The following is a 20,362-nucleotide window of genomic DNA, read 5'->3' as shown; positions in this document are numbered from 1 at the left end:
AGAATGCAAGGGTTAAATGGGGTCTTGAAGATAATCTAGTCTAGCCCTGCCCACTGCAGTACAGAGATGCAACCAATTTCTTGGTGCTTTTGCATTTTTAAAAGTACATATGCTCCTCTAGATTATCTAAGGGGAAAGGCAGATAACTTCGACAATAAATAAATTGGAAATTGTGCAGCATTTGTCCAGGGAAAATGTACCTCATACTGAAAAGTGTAATCTGATATTAGGAAAAACAACAACACAACCCTCTATAGAGGATGCGCTTCAGAAAAAAATGCAGCCACTGAATTCTTGGAAGGAAGTTTTCCAGGAAAACCTGGAAAGAGCCTGTTATCTACTGAGCCTCATTTGCTACGGATGAGAAAAGTTGCCAGCACTCAAGTTATTACCTAGAGCAGTGTTTCTCAACCTTGACATCAGCGTCATTATTCCAAGTCTCGGTTGTCTGATGTGTTAGCATCCAAAAATACGTTCTTATATCCCAATTTTATCTCCTCCAAAAATGACATTAATTATTAAGTAACGTTTTTTATCTGCAAACCAAGCGATCCTATCTATTTCACATGCTCGACTGAATTCAATCGATCTTACAGATTATAAAACTGATATTTAATTTATTACTGCGGCAACCATTCTGGCTACACCCGAGATAGACTCAGAAATCAAATGGAACCGCACCGCCTCCGAAGTACTTTTTAAGAGCCGGCGGTCAGGCCACCATTGGATGAAGAAGCTGTGACGTATTCGATTTCTACCGCTTGCCCGGGACGCCACCTGTTGGTTGTCGAGCGTTAACGCTGTTGAGCAAGGCATTTGATGGGCAGATAGGCTGATAAACTGCGGGAGCCTGGAAGAAAAGTTGTTTGCGCAACTTGTGGCGCTCGATTATCAGAGAACTCCTCTTCGTGTGAGTTGCATCTCCTAACGTGACTGTGAGCTTCCGTATCTTCCTCATCGCAGCCATATACAGTGGGAGTGGGAGTGGGGGTGGGGGCGGCGACAACGGCAGCAGGCATTCCGATCTCACGTGCTTTTCATGCCCTGCTGCGCGCTCGAAATTCTGAAAGATCCCTGGCGCATCCCCGCCGATTCGGTGCACTCCGTGGCTGAATCCTTTCCCCCAAATCCAAGGGAGGCGTCCCATTCCCCAGCCCTCCTTCTACAGGGTGCTAGCGATATGGTGAGGATAAAAGGGGATTGGAGCTGGAGGCTTTAGGCGCAGGGTCTACAACGTGCCAGCGACCGACCAAGTTTGGCGGTAACAGGAGAGGCTGGCGCGCAAACGGCAGCAACGGGGTGTCTGCGGGGTTAGGAGAGATCTGCATAGCTTGGAAAAGTCTGTGTGGCTTGACACAAAGCAGCAACCGAAAAAAGGACTATTGTCTGCCCTGACTTTGGAAGCTTTAAAGCAGTGTTCCTCAAACTTGCCACTTTAAGATGTATGGACTTCAATTCCCAGAATTCCCTGGCTGGGGAATTCTGGGAGTTGAAGTCCACACATGTTGAAGTGGCCAAGTTTGAGAAACACTGCTTTAAACGTTCCCTAGTCCTTGCAGTATTTTTCTAGGCGCGAATGAGTTCGGTTGCCTTTCGCAGCTGGAACGCGTCTTCCCCAAAGCGCTTCCGCCTGCGCCAGAGCAGCGCCCCCACTGAAAGAGCTCCAGGGCGATCCGGGGGTGCAACTCATTGCTTTCAGAAGAGGAGGCATGGCTCCCCGGCATTCAGAGAATGGAGATAGCGCTGCCAGGAAGTACAGTAGCTAACTCGAAAGTTCACGGGTAGTGTATATTTTCAGGCTTAACTGAAAAGTGACTGTTCTTGGAGGAAGCATGGGGCGGAGGCGAAGCATCAGGCTAACAGAAAACCCCTTAACAAATGAATGTGTAGATTATGCTGGTTGTATTTTTGATTATTAACTAAGATCTGACCTATTGCGTTCACTGGGAATTACTTCTCAAGTTTATACACGGGGTTCACATGGTGCACCTAAAGCAAGTTCGTTAAATCCCTTTATCTCTGTTCATACAACATGGCCAAGCCAAAACCAAACCAGCTATTTTATGTGACTGTGAATCCAGTCGGTGAGACTCGAAAGGCCCATGGATCTGCAGCTTTACCCTTCTGTGCACGTTTATTTAGTATTAAATCCTCCTGTGTTGCATGGGATTTACCCATAGGCATTCATAGGAATGCTGCCATTGCTGTAATTTTAAGCATGCTTGCATGCTGTTGGAATTTACTTCCAAGAAACTAATTCTAATAACATGAGCCTCATGAAACACTGATGGTCTTGCTTATGGTTAAATTGGTCCAGCTGCATACATTTTAAAGATGGGATGGGACTGGAATTGTTCATGTGTGTTTTTCTAAACTGATTTTCAATAGCCTCTAGCTTTCACATTTAGATATTTTAAGAGAAGAGATTATATATCAAGTGCTGTAATTCTAGAGTATTATTTGGTGGCTGATGTATAGGGTTTTAATATAGGAGACTTTTTTTTTAATCCGTTAAATTGTGTCTGATTCTTGTAGACTGCATCAGGATTCACGTCATTTCTTTTTTTAAAAGAACTTTATTATAGATTTTCAAAGTATAGTTAAAATACAAAATGTTGAATATAGATAAGATAGAATGCAGAACTAAAGAAAAAAGAAAAACGATTAAAGTGTAAAATTAGGTAGAAAACAGAAAAAGTTACTTCCAACCTTCTCCAATAGAGAGATAAATGCGTATTATACAGATATAATCTCTTACCATTAATTAAGCCTTAGTAACATTATTTCTATAAAATCAATCCATTTAATCATCAAACCCCAAAATCAAAACTTCATTTTTTTCAGACACAAGCAAATAATCCAAAAGTGGTTGCCAATAGAGAAAATCCAGACGTATTTTCTCTTATCAATGCTGTTAACTTCACCATTTGAGCCAATTCCATTAATCTGACCATCAGTTCTTCCACTGTGGGAATTTGTGGGTCTTTCCATCTTTGTGCATATGAAAGTCTTGTTGCTGTTATCATGTATAAAAAGTCCCATGCTGTTTCTCAAGCTGTTTATCCATGAATCCCAAGAGAAACAGTTCTGGTTTCTTCTGTAAGTCCACTTTAAGAATCTTTTGAATATTAACACATATTTGATCCCAAAATTTTTTGGCCATCTCACAAGTCCACCAAAGATGATAGAAAGTTCCTTCACCCAGAGAACATTCCAGCAAACGTTTGTTACCCCCTTATACATTTTTGACAACTTATCGAGAGTTAAATACCAATGGTACGTCATTTTATAAAAGTTCTCTTTTAAATTATAATTCAAAGTAAATTTCAGACCTTTATTCCACATGTTCTCCCATTGCTCCAACATAATATTATATCCAAAAACATGTCATGGTAAATGAAGAAAATCTATTATCTATTTTGGTGCCTTCAAGTCATTGTTGACTCCTGGTGACTGCCTGGACAAGTCCCTGCAGTTTTCTTGGCAAGGTTTTTCCTAGGGCTAAGAGAGTGAGTGGCCCAAGGTCACCCATCTGGCTTTGTGCCTAAGGAGGGACTAGAACTCACAGTCTCCTGGTTTCTAGCCTGGTGCCTTAACCACTACACCACAGTGACTCTCTTAGGAGACTTAAATTACTGTTCATCTATAAAATTGTATATATTGGGCAACTATTGAGGGCCTGTGATAGGATTCTTCAAATTAAACTTTATTAATATGATCAAAGATAGCAATAACAAAGAGAATAAAACAAGAACAATAACATTAATAAAGTGGGTCCAGGTTGGAAAATTTATCACTTATGTACTAATGTTGCTGCATTTTCACTACAGTTACAATAGCCTTCTTCAGATACTTGAAATGCTCTTTTATAGAGGAAAGCAGGCAGCTCTTGGGGGGAAGTATATCTATTGGACAAAAGATAGGATATTAGCTTTTGATTGAATATTTGGAGAAATGTCTTGACATTAAGGATATTGTGACAGTAGAATCAGTTAGTTGGGAGAAGGCAGACTTGCCCTTAATGGAAGTCTTCTGGAAAAGTCTTGACAACCATCTTTTGCAGATGTTTGAACTCCAGATTCCCTATGTGATGCATAGGATTTTAGCCTACAAGGGTCAGCAGTAGAGCAGAGCCAAGGAATCGAATACATCATAAAATACCACCTGTTGCACTGTCCCAAAATTAAATAAAACTAAACATGACTGAAATCTGAGAGTACTGAAAAAAATAGAAGAAGGGCATCTAGGACCTGAAAATATTGCTCACCTTTGCCAGTAGCCATAAAGTATCATTTACAGATTGCAGTGGTGGGCTCACATGTTAAGCAAAACCAAACAGGACATAATGCTTTATCTAGACAATTTATATGCTGCCACTTCTTTAACATTTCTGGGTGGTTAATTAATGATGTAACAAATGCCATTTTAAAAAGCAAGGAATGTAAGCATGAAAAATCAAAACAATAAATACTGAAGATTTTCACCAAAAGCTCTGGGTGAAAACGTATACATATGTTTATGCACTTAGGACAGTGGATGCACAAACCCAGCCTCTGACTTTACTGTATGACTTTAGGTGTATTACTAATCCAGAGTTAAAACAATCAATTTTCAGGTTCTTGGTTAGGAACAAAATAAAATCAACAGGAAAGAGTGAATGAGTGAGTTAGAAGAGTTGACATATATGTAACTTCTAAATTTGAGTACATATATGAGTGATTCGAATTTTGTAGAGTTCTATATATTCTCTCATTTAATTTCAGTATGATTGAAAGATGTTTTAGTACATTTATACTGCCAGACTTGGTTTTACGTAGGTGAGCTTACCTTGCTAGGTTTTCAACTGCTATTTCCATTTTAGTAATGAAGAATGCCATTTTTTTTCTCTTTACAGGTGTGTCAAATGGCAGAAAGACCTATTTGGGAGCAAATTGGAACAAGTTTTGTACAGCTATATTATCAACAGTTTGATACCAGTGTTACCAGTAGGGAACAATTAGGTGCCCTTTATGTATGTATCAACATATCTTTGCTCAAACTGTGATTATCCTGTTGATGCAATGAATGGATTATTGGCTTGAGAGTTCGTTTCTACTGAAGCAGGAAAAGTTGTAGTTCAAAGGCCTAATTCCCACCCAGGCCATTAATTGAGGAGTTTCAAGCAGCAGTTTCAAGCAGGAAGATAACTAGCCACCTCGCTTTAAGCTCTTTTGTTTCATGCTGGCCCGAGCAGAAGATTGGAAGCTTGTTCTCGATAGGCAATTCAGGCTATGTATTTACAACTCACAGGTTTTGGATTGGCATAGCTGGTGGGCTCTTACTGGGCTCTCTGGGAGATTGGGCTGTCTGTACTGAAATCCAACTCCTCCTTATCCATATCCCTTTTATGGCTTTCTGTCCATATTAGATCAGCGTCCCTTATGCTGCCACACAATCTTTGTTCCCTTTTACACTGTAGGTGTGCACAGATGGAGATTAAGCTGCAAACCAGGGTGGACAATCTTTGTTTTCTGGAGAGGGACACATGGGCCAATCTTTTAAGAAATGCCTTTCAACTGATGAATGGGGGAGAAACAATGAGTGGATGGTGCCAGTGGCAAAAATGGATAGTACTACATATTTTTCTTTTTCAACAACTTCTGTTTTCTTGTTTGGTATCTCCTTCCTCTCTCTCTGGCCCCCTCTTTTCTCTCCTTCTCTGACAGGCTCTGATCATTTTTATCTTAACATTTTGAGGTTCAGTGCATAGAAGATATTGCAGAAGACTTGGTAGGGTGGGTGGATAATTCACTGAGAATTTCTTGCCAGGGTCTAGGCCTGAGATTATTCATTTGTGTATTTTGCTTTCCTTGATAATTTCAATATGCAAGTTACTGAAACATGTCCCTTTTTTGCAGACAGATGCTTCCTGTTTGTCATGGGAAGGTCAGCAGTTCCAAGGAAAAGCTTCAATTATGGAAAAATTGATGGTATGATAAATAATTAAGATCCATAATTAATTAATTTTGCTATCTTTAATGTTCCATGCAGTGACTTTAAATAATTACCTGTAAAACATTCCTTATTGTAGAAGCCAGAAAAGAGTCCTGATGGACTTGCTCGTTTACTATTGGTGTGTGAGATCTTCTAAGGATTTAATGGTCTTCTTTTTGATAACAGAGGCTTCCTTTCCAAAACATTCAGCATAATATAACATCCCAGGATCATCAGCCAGCTCCTGACAATTGTATCCTCAGTATGGTTGTTGGCCAGCTGAAGGTGAGATTCGTGATTATTTTACCTTTGGTTAAGAAATGTACAAAGCTTCTAAGACTTAACATTAAAGCTGGAATATTAAGGCATCCAGAGTGTGTTTTACTGTTTTGTAGTATTTTTCTCAAAGTATATTAGATGCAATATAAAATATATAATAAACTAGATCTATCAAAAATGAAAGATCAAAAGTGTTACATCCCATGGATGTATTTCTCTTGAAATCAGTGAGCCTGAAAAATTCATGCATTTGCTTAATTTTTTCTATACTTAAATTACTGTGTGGGCTTTATTTATATATAAGTTGACCCACTAACATTAAGCTTGTCTTCTCTCAATGTAGGTGGATGATGATCCAGTAATGGGGTTCCACCAGCTGTTTGTTCTCAAAAACATGAATGACAAATGGGTTTGTTCTAATGACATATTTAGGTTGGCTCTGTATAATTTTGCTTGAAATTTCAGCTCTTGGCCATGCCTTTTACACCTTTTATATATCAAATAAATTTTTATTTTAAATGTGTTCGAATTGTTCTCTTTCTGTAACTGCAACTGAAAAGCATTTATGTCCTGTTAATTGAAATAATTAAGATAGTTGCAGGATTAGATATTCTTTAATACAAAACATTCAATATTTTTAAAGGAATTTGGCTATTTTAAGTATATTAAACTTGTTGAGATACACAATATTGATTTCATATACAAATGGCAGTTTGGCAACAAAATAATCTGTATGCAGTCCTGTTAGTGAACTCAAAAGAAGAATTGCTATGTCTAAATACCTTTTTCACATGATTCAAATTTAATAATATTTTCATATTATTTCTTAATAATGTGATATTAGTTCAGGAAACGTAATGCACGTCTATTTGCAAATGTACTGTTAGCCATGTACATATAAATATTAATTCATATAAAAGTATCAGTGACACAACAGAGCAAACCACTGAAAAGTGGAGCTGATTAAACTGATATTGTAAATCACCATAAGAAAAAGATATGACCAGTGGTTGTACCTTCCATATTACAAGTTTCAACAAGTGTGCTGAGATGAAAACTTCCCATCCACAATATTGATTTAGTTCTAAAGGCTACAAGGTAAAGTAGTTATTCTGTCAAAATGGTACAAAGAAGTGATATAAACTGTGCTAAGTGCTCCCTGTTTCAACCTGTGTCTTTCTATACCTTGCATTTAAACAAAAACCCTTTGATGCAATATGTGGCCAAAAAAAAAATCCTTAATTTTACACCATTCTGTTTTTCACCCCATAAAAATTACAAAATGTTGAATGCTGTTTCTAAAGTAGGATGCCTTCTCTTATGAAAAAACTTTGATCATAAGAATATAAACATGCATATTTTCAATTTGTAGTGATTCTGTTGCTAAATGTACTTTGTTTTCTTAGCAGTGAGATGTTAAGTGAGGTAATTTCTTACTCAGGGTTGGTTTCTTTGAAAGGAGGTTGCTGAAGACTTAACTGGAATTTTGTACTAAAATCTAAACACTGCAACTGAACTCCAATCCATGTCTCTGAAATCGGATTTAAAAGGAACCATCTAGCATCCCAAAATGCTTGCAGAGGTCAAAATGCAGCCTTCTGCTTCACTGTAATCTATGACTCAGACATTGCATTACGTACCCTTTGCTTAGAAAAAAGGGGAAAGGCGTGTTTTTTTTAAATGGGGTTTTTCTCTTCAGAACAGTCCTGAAAAAAACCTGTATCAGGAAGCAATGTGCTATTAAGCATGCAAGGCAAGATATCATTGGCCAATTTACTCTGCGTAGGCCTGGCCTGTCAGTTTCCTACTTAGCCACCCTCTTGTTCTAGACCTCAGTGGGAGAATCATGGATCACTGCCTTCTAACCCAACTGTGGCTGAGTTCACATATCTTCCCAAACCATAAATCCTGATTTCCAACCACAATAGTTGGGTTCCTACTAGAATTATACAAATCATTGGATGAGGCATTTTCCATTGAAGTACCCCTCCAGACCTGCCCCATGAAGCCACAAAGCACCTGCAGCTCCTTAGAACCTTGATGATGATTCATTGAAGCTTTCTCTGCTGCTGAGATAGCTAGAGAAGCAGCAGCTCCTTTGCTTCCCCAGCAGCCTTGGGAAGGTTTGGAAGTGACATATTTGGCTGCCTCGCAGCTTCATGGAGCAAGTGAAGAAAGGTGCTTTACTGAAACGATTTGAGTGGTCTGTCATGTATTGTACTGAGCCACAAAATGAGGCACGTTATCCTTAACTAGTTTCTCTGGAGGCATATGGGAAAACTGCCTTTGCAGAAAATTCAGAAGCTAAAGCTACAGTATTCTAAGTTAAGATTTGTTTGAAAACTAGAAGGGAAACTTCCAGTTTAGCAGGTTTTCTTAGAGCCAGTTTGGTGTAGTGGGTAAGGCATCAGGCTACAAAATGGGAGACCGTGAGTTCCAGTCCCCCCTTAGGCACAAAGCCAGCTGGGTGACCTTGGGCCAGTCACTTTCTCTCAGCCCTAGGAAAGAGGCAATGGCAAGCCACTTCAGAAAAATCTTGCCATGAAAACTTCAGGGACTAGTCCAGGCAGTTGCCAGGAGTCAACAATGACTTGAAGGCACCAAAATAGATAAATAGGTTTTCTTTGTTTACCATGACATTTTCTCAAAAATGATGTGAATGCTGGTGCTAGGCCTCTTATCCCTTGCTAGTCCATGATTCCAAGGAAAGATACAGGTTCCAAGAAAAAGATAAACAGTTTCTTTGATTTCTATTATATAATCAGGCAGTGAGATGGGACAGTTCTGAAACTATTCTGCAGGATGAAAACTAGAGAGCTTTTGATAGTGTTGGATGGAAGGATAAATGAGATGCTTGAGGGGAAATTGCACCTAATAAATATAGGGACATACATAAAAACACTAAATGGGTTGAAAATAGAGCTGTATTAATTTTAGTAGATATTTCTCCTGCCACTTAAGCATATGCTGGTCAGCCCCACATTCAACTAGCATATGAAATGGCAGTATCATTGTATTTATATACATGCCATGGAACAAGTATACGCAACTGTTACGCTGATTGGCCCAAATCCTCCGATAGTGTTCCAAATTTAGAGCCATTTCTACACTGGCCAAATGCATGGAAGAAAGGGTGAGCACCCCCTCCCCAAATGTGAATGATGCATTGTGTTATAGGATTACAGCTTGGATATCTGATTGTCCAATGGACTGCTCTCCCAAGTGAACTTACTCACCTGTGCTATTTGTAGATTCTCTTAATACGTAGGTATATGAGATACCTGCATATCTCAAAAACAAGGTAAACTGAAGCTATAGGTGGTTGTCCTTCCTTGAATGACTTCAGTGAATCGTCCCTCGTTAGTGGGACTTCAGCACAGAGATATCCCCCCCAAAAAGCATTGAATCTCTTGGTTTAACAGTGAAAAGTGTTGCTAGGGATTAGCAGACCAAAGGAACTCCAATTTAAAAAGGCACAACAAAATACCCTGTAACTGACAAAGCTAGTTTGGGACGTTCCAAAAAAATACATGCTGGCTGGGAATTCTGGGAGTTGGTCCACACATCTTAAAGTTGCCAAGGTTGAAAAACACTGATCTAGAAGCTACAACGATGTTTCCAGTGGCTACAGTTGTGTGGAAACTTGTCAGTGGGAGATCCAACCTGGAAATGAGGAACTTCCTGACAGTAAGAACTATTAAGCAGTGGAACAGCTTGCCTCCCAGAATTGTGGGTGCTCCATTGCTGGAGGTTAGACAACCATTTGTCCGAGATAGTATGAGGACTCCTGCCTTGGGCAGAGGGTTGGACTAGAAGAGGTTCCTTCTAACCCTACGATTCTATGACTCTATGGTATGGACTGTCTAACTTTCCAGACACAGGAGACGGTGTCTGCCTGATAGCCCAGGCTGCAGTTGTTGTGTTGTTCAGCCTGAAGGACACAGCTCTTGCTGGGCTCAAGTGGCCTGGGGGCCAGGGTGCAGTCACTGCCTTTTCCTTCAAATGACATTTCTAACTTAACTATGTGCTTGCTCTTTAGGAAGTGCTTTGCCAAGGTGTACTTTCCAGTCTGCCATCGCTTTCAGTGGGCAAAAGCCATTCCTACTGGACCGCTGACTAGACTGTCATCACAGTGGCTGTTACTCACTAAAGGGTGTCTCCCCCTCCCACTGCCTGACTGCTACCAAAGGAAAAAAAAAAGGCAGAGAAAACCACCTGTTCCTGCCCAGGTCAGACCTGAGGGAGATGTTCTAAAATATATCCTACTTCGAGATGCTGTTTTAACTTATTTTGTTCCTAATTTTCAAATTAGAGACAGACTTTGGGAGAGTGTTGGGGAAAGAATTTGTTGCTTGTGTCTTGTGAATATTACTTCAGCTGCAAGTAGTCAAACAAACTGTTGTATTTTCAGGGTTTTTTCCATTGCTGCAACCCCAATATCTGGACCAATAGTAAATGTACTTTGGAGCCCTAGGGAGAGGATCCTGTAAGGGTACAGAGAACTGAGAGGATAATAAAAACATCACCTTACAGTACTTGGAGCCATAACAGCTAAAGGATCTAACTGTCAGTCTTTCGAGGTAGTCTAGACAAGAAGCACAAACCAGAAGTACTAACACTACCTTTACAGGTAGTCCTCGTTTAGTGCCACAATTGGGACTTGCAACTTGGTTGTTAAGTGAAGCGGTTGCTAAGTGAGACCACAAGTATGCTTATGATCTTACTTCAGCTTTCCTTTGCTTTACAGACCTGTGAAGGTCATAAATGCAAGGACTGGTCGTAAAGTTACTTTTTCCTCACCGTTGTAACTGTGAACAGTCGCTAAATGAGGATTACCTGTATTGTAATGTTACAGTAACAGAATCTTGCAAGTCTGAAAACACCTCTCCCCTCCCTTACTTTTATTCTCCAGAAAACTAGGGAGGGTCCCTTCTAAGACACTTTCTCCACCCCATCCTTCCTTTGGACTCAGATTTTGTTTTCAGACCGTTGTCTAGGCTGCAAGTCTTCCTCCTGTCTCCCAAGGTCATTCTCACAGCCCATTACAAATAATACCATTCCTGTTTTGGCCTTAGCCTCCAATTAGAGGGTTTGCAAGGTTTATTTGTCAACACCTTAAAGCTATGTGCCCAAAGGTAATAGAAATGTGATACAAGGCTATGCTATTGATTTGGATTACAGCATGTTGGAGACTCCACATAGGCTTCCGGGTTAACTTTAAGGAAGCTGTACTCTGGATCTTTAGCGGCTGCCATCATACTTGATTTTTTGAAACCCCTTGTTTGAACTTCAGCAATGGAATACATTATTTGAACAATCAGAAGAATTAGCTGCCTTTGTAACAACCTGTACTTTTGAACTGTTCAATAAACCCTTATGAGCCAGGAGACTTTGTGTGGATAAAGAATCCTATCCAAACCTCACCGTACCACTCCAACCACAGTGGGATGGACTGTTCCAGGTATTGCAGACATTCCTCTATGAAAGTGACAGGAAAGGAGGTCTGGCTATATCACACTCAAACCAGCTGTGATTGACCACAGCCCAGCAGAAGTACGATCTTTGACTTTGAAGCAAGTTGGGACAGATAAGTGGACAACTGCCTGTCTGTTTGAGTGATACCAGCAATTCACTCACTGATGATCACTTCTTTAGCAACTTCATTGCTTTCTGCATTTGCCAATTTTGGCTATGTTCAAAATTTGATTTCCCTCCTAGCGGTTCTCGCTATCCATTTGAGCTGTTGTTAGGAGCATAGAGGAACATGGTGGGGCAAGAATACGTGTGGTGGCAATCAACCTCTTCTATGTCATGGTGTTACCCATAAAACTTAGGCACCCAAGTTGATGTGGAGCTGAAAAAAATGGAAGAAAGTAGAATTTGTCATCAAGCTTTCAATATGATTCGAAATAATCTTAAGTAAACTTCACATGAAATTATGATGGTTTTAGCCTTTTTGCTCTTTGAAGGAAACTCAAAGGATTGCATAACCTGAATTGGGAAGAAGATCCTTGTTTGATCATCTTTTCAAAGCAGAATGAGTTATTGTAGAAGGAGCACCTTGTGAAACAGGTTCCAGTGGTTTCTTTCTCCTAAGGAAAACACAGCTTCTTGACATGGATGTTTTTCATTGGTTGTTGGATATGAAGGGGGATTTCAAGAATACACTGATGCAAATAAGGCTTCCACAAAATTCTATGAGCAAGAGAACTGCTGCATGACCACGTGGTAGAACCACATGGGATGACATCATCGAGTTATACTCTCAATGATGACGTCACAACACAAAATCACGTTGTTCTCACTTTTTTGTTGAAAAAGTGCCAAAGCAAGAGAGGGGAAGTTGAGGTAACAGGTAAGCAATTGGGGGAAACTCTGAAGGACTTCAGAGCGATCCCCCAAGGCTACACTTTTAACTCTTTATCTTTCCTACAGTGTTGGTGCTGATGGAATTAACCAATGGGAGATGTGGAACAAGCGTCTCCTTATTGGTCCACTGACTGATATGCAAATAAGGGGAAACGTCACTTCCTGGGACAAATCAAGCGCCATTTTCCCTTTCTGGCTCTGGAAGGAGGGAGGACCAGCTGGAGGTGGGTGGATGGGAGCGGGGTCTTAGTGGTGGTGCGGGGAAGCAGGGTCCGATATTGCACGGCCGGCTGGGCGCCGCCAGCGCAATGATGCTACTCCGCTGCCGGTGCCCGTATTGCTGAGGTGCTGAGCGCGCGCCGCAGGTCGAGATTAGGAGGCGGAGCCGGGCGGGGCGGGGCGGCTGCTAACTGAGGGTCCGAGCCACCGGTCCGCCCAAGCAGCAGCAAATAGGCAGGAGGAGGAGGAAGAGGAAGAGGGGCGGCGGCGGACAAGATTGCAGCGCGTCCGCCCGCCTCAGGGAGTCGCAATCGAGGAACGACCGGGCAGGCAGCAGGCGCCCCCTGCAGCCGGGACAGGTAAGTGCAGCCTGTGGCGATAGAAGATGACTTCGCGTCCTCCTCCTGTCCGAGGCGCGGTGTTGTCACGCTTGGCGCCAAGGAGGAATCTCTTCGTATCCTCTCCTCACGCACCTTCTGGAGGCTCGGCCGACAGCCAGAGGCCATGTCCAGGCTTGCTTGCCGTCTTTCTGAAGCGGGAGCCCAGAACCGCAGTGGAGGGAAAGGAGGCCCCCCTCTGCAAGGGATCTGCGCCGCGGTGCTGCGCGTGCCTCTTGAACCATCCCTTTCCTGCAAGTCCGAGTTTGACCCGAGCTCGTTTTGTTTACGAGCGCGCTAGAACCGGCCTGAAGCTTTTGGATTTTTTTTTTTTCTGACGCACCGAACCTCGCTGCCAGTATCGTTTCTGTGTAACTTAAGTGATTTCAGGACACCAGTAAACTCTCCTGATATTTGGAATGGAGCTCCCAGTTTGGGAAAAGAAAATCTCTTACTATATTTCTGCCTGGAAGGGGCAGATAAGAACCAGCTTCACTGGTTTTGTGTTTTAGGGATAGAATAAAATAACCTGTCTGTGCTGGTTGCTTCTATGTAATATTTTATTGGTCACCAGACCCTGGGATTTGTGTGTGTGTGTGTAAAATTGCATGTAAACATTTGATAAACAGGGACCAGGATTTGGTATGAAATAATTACAAGTTCATGGTAACCTACCATTGCATATGACAGCTCTCATCTTTACATTCCCATGCATAAATAGAGAATCTCATAGCTGCATTTCAATGTAAATTTATCCAAAATTATTATAAGTGTTGGAGTTCAGAACCAGTATTCTTCACAACTGAATTTATGGCATTCAAAAATACAATGCTGCTTGTATTTTGTAAATTTGCGAAATCTAGCTGACTTCCATACAAATAAGTCTCCCAAGCTGCACAGCCTCCATTATGGGAGAAAAAATGATTATGATTATGAAATGATTATGGCTGGGAATGATGAGTGTTGTCCCACATACCTGGAGGGCAGCTCGCTGGGGAAAATTGTAAGTGATTAATTTTTTCTTTTAATATTTAAGCCATTCAGACAATTTAAACACATCAAATTAATAATAAAGTCTGATGTCAGGGTAGATCAAAAATGTTGATCATAAAGATTTCAAGATCTTCAAGAAAACCCAGACAAACAGAAATGCAGAGGAGGAAAAAATAAGCTGGGGACTTTTCCCAGGTTACTACACATGAGAGGTTGTTCTGCAAGACAGGCTTGATGTAGTGGTAAGTGAATCTGTTAAAAACATTTTAATGTTGCCCTTGTATATAGAATTAGGCTTTTAACTCTCTTGGGTTTAATCCAAATGCCGTAAGACTTTACATTCAGAGATGGGGAAATTGGATCCTTATCCTGTCTCTTAGTAGTTCTGAAATGAGAAAATTTTGAGCAAAATAATTGAAGTATGACAGTGATTGGGGCAGGAAGGAGTTGAAGGAGCTTAAGAACCTTTTCTGGGATGGCTAAGAGTTATAGGAGTGATAAACCAAAGGTAAAGGCTTAGGATATGTCATACAGATAAATCTGTAACTGGCAGTTCACTGAGTTGTAAATGCATCTGTGTTTCTATCCAGAGTTGTTCTTTTAATTAATCTTCAATTTTGAGGAAAAAATGTGCAGGACAGTATTGTAAGAGGGGCTGGAAATTGACCTCTTTAGCTCTTTCTGCTGAAGGACTAAACAAGTCAAAACAGGTTATACCTTCAGTTTGGGGAACTGTAGCTAAGACAAGGTACAAGGATCTCGCTGAACTTGTCCTTTCTTGTGTAGTTACAATAAATTGAAGTTATTTTATTTTGTTAGTATTTCACTTAGGATTTTACCAATGCTGTAAACCAGGCATTGTGGCTAGAGGCAGCCTATAACCTTGGGGGAGGAGGTCTTGGCAGGTTAAGAATGACAGAGTAGGTAGGGTTGATTCATGCCCAAGGGTCTCTCTAGGGAGGGGATTTTTTTTAGGTGGATACTGTGCCCTGCCCCTTTTCTGAAGTGTGTCACATTTATTCTAGGCTTTGCACAACCTTTTAGTGACTTATGGTAAGGAATGAAAATGGTAAGGAATGACACAATTGAATTTTGACAAATACACCACATTTTTTACGGCTTTGGGTGCTATTAATATGTTTAGGAGCTGCATTGAATTGAAGGCCTGCAGATTGCCCATCTTTATATAAGACAATGTTCTTTAGCTCTTCCTTGGCCATCTTTCTTTTCTTTCTTTTTTTTAAAGCAGAATGTAATTTGCTTTGATGGTATATAAAGTCTTGGTCTTGTATGGTAAGAGTGTGTTAAAACCAGATAAGGTATCATGGACTTGAAGTGATTTTCAGTTTAGTTGAATTAACTGTCTTTCCTCCCCTTATCATTAATATGTATTTGAAGTTACATTTTGTCACGTACAGAAGCGGTGGTGTGCATAAAGCTGTTACTTGTTTGGAAGACATTCATCTACTTTTATAGATGAATCCTGAAATTAGGAATATTTAAAACACAGCTTGAGAATAGTGTGGCCTGGATTGTCTTAAAATAAAGTTTAATGTGTAAATAAATGAAAGTGGATTCTAGAAACCTTATTAGAAAGTATAGCAAACCAATGTGGAGTTTCCATGTTGTGTAGATTTCAGGTTCCAGCCTTTTAAAAAGCAGTTTGGCAAGCTAAGAAAATGTGATTTAAGTGAGGGGAACAGCACATAGGGAGAGCATTACAAGTTTGTATCAACCTTCTCATTTAAATTGTGTGCACTCCAGTCTTGCTGATGGAATGGGAGACATTTATTTACTTCCTGCCAGTAAATGATACTTAAGAACAGTAACAAAATATAAGGATCTCATTAAAACAAAGTCATGTGAAAAAGTAAATATACTTTTTTCTTTTTTAACATATGTGGACATAACAATATTTTATCTTCATTCAAACAGTATAAAAAGATGATGTAATTAAAAAAAAAAGCTATGAAAAATCGACTTTGCAATCATTCATTCAAAATTAAACAGATATGCCATTTCCTTCTGTGGAAAAAATGAGTACATCCTTGGCTCTAATACTAATATTGCCCCCTTTGGTAGAAACAACCCCAAGTAGGTGTCTCTTATCACTGTCTTCCAATCTCTGACATCGACTGGGAGGATTTTTTTCCCCATTCATCCATGCAGAATTTTTTTGGCTATATGATGTTTGAGGAGTTTCTTGCATGCACAGCCCATTTCAATTCATCCCACAGCTTCTCAATGGGATTTAGATCTGGGCTTTGACTTGGCCATTCCAGAATCCTTCCTTCCTTCCTTCCTTCCTTCCTTCCTTCCTTCCTTCCTTCCTTCCTTCCTTCCTTCCTTCCTTCCTTCCTTCCTTCCTTCCTTCCTTCCTTCCTTCCTTCCTTCCTTCCTTCCTTCCTTCCTTCCTTCCTTCCTTCCTTCCTTCCTTCCTTCCTTCCTTCCTTCCTTCCTTCCTTCCTTCCTTCCTTCCTTCCTTCCTTCCTTCCTTCCTTCCTTCCTTCCTTCCTTCCTTCCTTCCTTTTTCAGCTATTCCTTGGTGGATTTACTGGAATATTTAGGGTCGTTGCCATGTTGCAAAATCCACTTTTGGTTGAGCTTCATAGATGGTTAACGTGAGACCATTCTCAAGCACCTTGTAGTACAATGAAAAATTCATAGTAGATTCTATGATGATCTGCCCAGGCCTTGATGCAGCAAAGCAGCCCCAAACCATAACATTTTCACCATGATGCTTTACAGGTGGTATCAGGTTCTTCTGGTGAAGTGCTGTCTTCAGTTTTTGCCAAATATGTCTTCTGGTACTGTGGCCAGATAACTCCATCTTTGCCTCATCTATCCAAAGCCCATTGGTCCAGAAGTCCTGGTCTTTGCTTAGGTGTTTATGAGCAAATTTTAGTCTTGCCCTGATGTTTTTTCTGGAGAGGAAAGGTTTCCTCATGGCACACCTCCCATGTGGATCTTGAGAACAGCTTCTTTCTAATGGTAGACTCATGCACTTCAACATTAATAATGACAGCTACCTGTAAGTCACATGATGAAATTCTAGGGTTCTTAGAGCCTTTTCTCTGCATCTTGTGTTCTGTTCTTGGGCTGAACTTGCTGGGATGGTCTGGCCTGGACAAGTTGTCAATTGTTTGAAATCTTTTCCATTTGTAGATGATATTCCAGACGGAATGATTGATGTCCAATTGTTTGGCAATGTTTTTAAAATCCCTTCCCATAGGCATCTATTCTTTCTGAAGGCCTCAGAGAGCTATTCCAATCTAGGCATGGTGATACTATATATTTCAGCAACGAAGAGCAATCAAACTAAATGTCTGATGTTTCAGTAAGACAGATACCTCCTAGATCTTGTCTGATGTTCAGATCATTTGCACCTGATCTGGTACACTGTCAGGCTCAGCCCAAGAACGACAAAGAGTCAGTCCATTCAAACTCCAGCTCCTTATTTGCTCACACCGTATAGAGAGAATCTTGCCAGACTAAAGCTACTCTACCTAACCTAAGGGGAAATAACCTGGGAGATTCTAGGGCGGTGCTATCCTGAACCTCTTCATTTTCCCACCATTGCCTCCGGGACTGTGCCTCCTCTTATCTCCTCCACCTCCTTGGAATGTGCTCCTTCCTTTCTGAGAACCAGCGGCACCGCCGAAATCCACCACATACACCTGATTATAATTTTAGATATTTGAGGTAGTGATAAATACAGGGGTGTACATTTTCCATATGCAAAATTTGCATTTATGTTTATTTAAATCACACAACGGGCTACAAAATGTAAATGGTGCATGATGTTTGTTATATTCCCTTTATCAATATTGTTGAAATGAAGATCAAATATCTGTATGTTGAAATATGTTGAAAAAGTCAAAAATTTCAATGGGGTGTACTTTTTCACATGACAGTAATTTTAAATTATTGAAGTACATTGACATATACTGTAAAGACAAAATCTCACCAAGTGTCCCCAGATTCATCAGCTATAATAAACATGTTTTTGCCTGGGACAACAGAGATTCACAAACAGAGAAACAGATTCACAATGCATGTTTACGTATATGTAAGAGAACGGGATGAAGGAGATACCAGTTGTAGATGTTGCCTGCAAGCTGTCCTCAGTTCTTCCTGCTTATTGTTGCCTTGTCCCTCTAGGGAAACAGATGGCTCACCGCAAAGTTACAACATGGCTTACTGCTGCTCTGTATGTTTAAGTGTTCAATACCTATAAGCATCCTGAGTAGTTAAAATCACTGATAGAATCACCTTTGATACCCTTAAGGGTATACCAATTTTGTCTGACCATGCTAGCAAGCTAACTTTGGTGATTTTCATAACACTGAATTAGATACACTTACCACTATATCTGAGTTAGATGTGGAGTGAAATGTTCTCTGATATATATGAAGTACAGAGAAACTGGGGATGAATGTCTCTGTTACTGAGTCCATTTTGAATCCCTAGATATGCTAACTCCCTGCTGTTCCAAGTTGGTTTTCAGGATAGGCTCCATTTCCAAAACATTTTGGTTTCTTCAATTCCCTTGTTGATGTTTTAATTACAGAGCAGCAGGGCCTTCTTTCCAAGAAAGGAATTGAGCTTTAGCAGTCATTTGAGACAGAATTGTTTATGCTTACATTCTCAAATCTTAGTGCCATTCTGGATGTTATGTAGCTTCCCACCAAAATTTATCATTACAGTTATAACAAATGTGAAATCATATTAAGAAATTTATCTCTATTTTTGTGTCTGTTTTTTAGGCAAAGTTTGACATGTTTCAAATTCCTGTGCAAAATCTTGATAATATAAGAAGATCTCGGAAGAAAGTGAAGGGTATTCTTGTGGATATTGGACTTGATAGCTGTCAAGAGTTACTTCAGGTAAAGAAGATACTTTTGAAAATTAGAGGACCCTTTATGATTATGTACATAAAATTTTGTGGCTGTTGTGAAATGATCTCATGAGACCCAAAATGTGGAAAAATGTGTTAAAATAAGTAGTCTTTATCCTGATAAAACTAAAAGTAGGATCCTATACTCCATATGGTAGGATTTTCAAACTTTGCAGTACTGTGACACTATAAAATAATGAGTTTGCACAACACCCCGCCCATGAAGATTAATAATTTCATTGGAATTAGGATTGGACAAGAAGTATACCACTTACTTTTAATGATTAAATTTTAATCTATATATCAAAACAAAACCCTTTCATTATAAAGGAAAACCATATTTTGATGGGAAGGATAATATTGTTGCTTTTATATAGTTCCTTAAATATGGGTTTCATTTTGGACAAGCACTTTCATTCATCAAAGTCAGGGGGGAAAAGGCTGTTTCCTTGCCTCTAATAGCTTCTTAAACTGTTCTTAAAATGCTGCAGGTTGCAAAACATTGGGGTGCTCTAAGTTGCTTTTGGTGCCTATCGAATGAATGAATGAATCTACACTGAGGTAATCTCTCTCACTCTGTAATTCCTCCGGCAGGGCTAGTACCAGGTCAGGTGGTCTGAGTTTGGCATAGAAGCATTGTTCCCTCTGGTCATGATTACTCTTCCTTTTGAAAGATAAAACAAAAAAACACAAAAAATGCTTAGACTTTATATAGAGCTCTGGAACTGTTAACTTTGCATTCATCTTTTCCATCACACTGATGAGCCTGCTTGGAAAGGAGTGGATAAAAGGACTCTTTACTGACTCTCCATCCATTGATTCCACTTTGAGAAAGCCTGTCATATGGAATTACGCATGAGAAAATGCAGAGAATGGAGTCTAACATGATATGTATACATAAAGGTTCTTAAAATGATTTCAAAAAATAATGTGCGCACCAAATGTAATCAGCTGTAAGTCTTCAAGTGCTTTTTTCCCCCTCGGAGCTGGCAGTTTCAAATAAATAATATTACTGGATAAACTTCCTTTCATTCCTATAGTAAGATATAGTAAGAATTTGTACAGATTCAGGGAAATCGTTTTTTATTCTTCTTCAAACTTATGGCTCCAACTTCTATAAATATATACACAGAAAAAGTAACAGGTATAGACCTTATATATTGAGAAAGCCCAAACTCAGTGGTAGAGTCATAGTAAGTTCTTTTTAAGACACAATCCTCTCAAACAGGCTGGGAAATTATCATGCCTGTATGGT

General features: G+C 40.0%; 3 protein-coding genes across 4 annotated transcripts in view; 2 read left to right on the top strand and 1 right to left on the bottom strand.

Moving 5' to 3' along the window:
- Positions 1 to 624: 624 nt before the first annotated feature.
- LOC134494965 (nuclear transport factor 2-like) lies at positions 625 to 6,774 on the top strand. Its single transcript, XM_063300216.1, has 5 exons — positions 625 to 910; positions 4,895 to 5,011; positions 5,898 to 5,969; positions 6,160 to 6,258; positions 6,596 to 6,774. The coding sequence occupies exons 2-5, from the start codon at positions 4,904 to 4,906 to the stop codon at positions 6,707 to 6,709; spliced, it is 393 nt and encodes a 130-aa protein (XP_063156286.1). The 5' UTR covers positions 625 to 910; positions 4,895 to 4,903; the 3' UTR covers positions 6,710 to 6,774.
- A 6,057-nt stretch (positions 6,775 to 12,831) lies between these two features.
- ADNP2 (ADNP homeobox 2) overlaps positions 12,832 to 20,362 on the top strand; it is a 19,593-nt gene continuing 12,062 nt past the window's right edge. The window contains exons 1-2 of one of the 2 annotated variants that reach the window (XM_063298995.1): positions 12,832 to 13,199; positions 18,977 to 19,096. In XM_063298995.1, coding sequence (XP_063155065.1) covers positions 18,989 to 19,096 — 108 coding nt within the window. In that variant the 5' untranslated portion in view covers positions 12,832 to 13,199; positions 18,977 to 18,988. Of the gene's footprint in view, positions 13,200 to 18,955; positions 19,097 to 20,362 lie in introns of those variants that run through there. The other variant, XM_063298996.1, reaches the window with a different exon arrangement.
- BLOC1S4 (biogenesis of lysosomal organelles complex 1 subunit 4) overlaps positions 19,672 to 20,362 on the bottom strand; it is a 23,992-nt gene continuing 23,301 nt past the window's right edge. The window contains exon 6 of the transcript XR_010067641.1: positions 19,672 to 19,771. The gene's annotated coding sequence lies outside the window, so the exon portion shown is untranslated. The remainder of the gene's footprint in view (positions 19,772 to 20,362) is intronic.

Source organism: Candoia aspera, chromosome 3, assembly GCF_035149785.1.
Source record: "Candoia aspera isolate rCanAsp1 chromosome 3, rCanAsp1.hap2, whole genome shotgun sequence".
NCBI lineage: Eukaryota > Metazoa > Chordata > Lepidosauria > Squamata > Boidae > Candoia > Candoia aspera.
The sequence above is the reverse complement of the archived record's forward strand: the minus strand, read 5'-3'. Positions and strand labels throughout refer to the sequence as shown.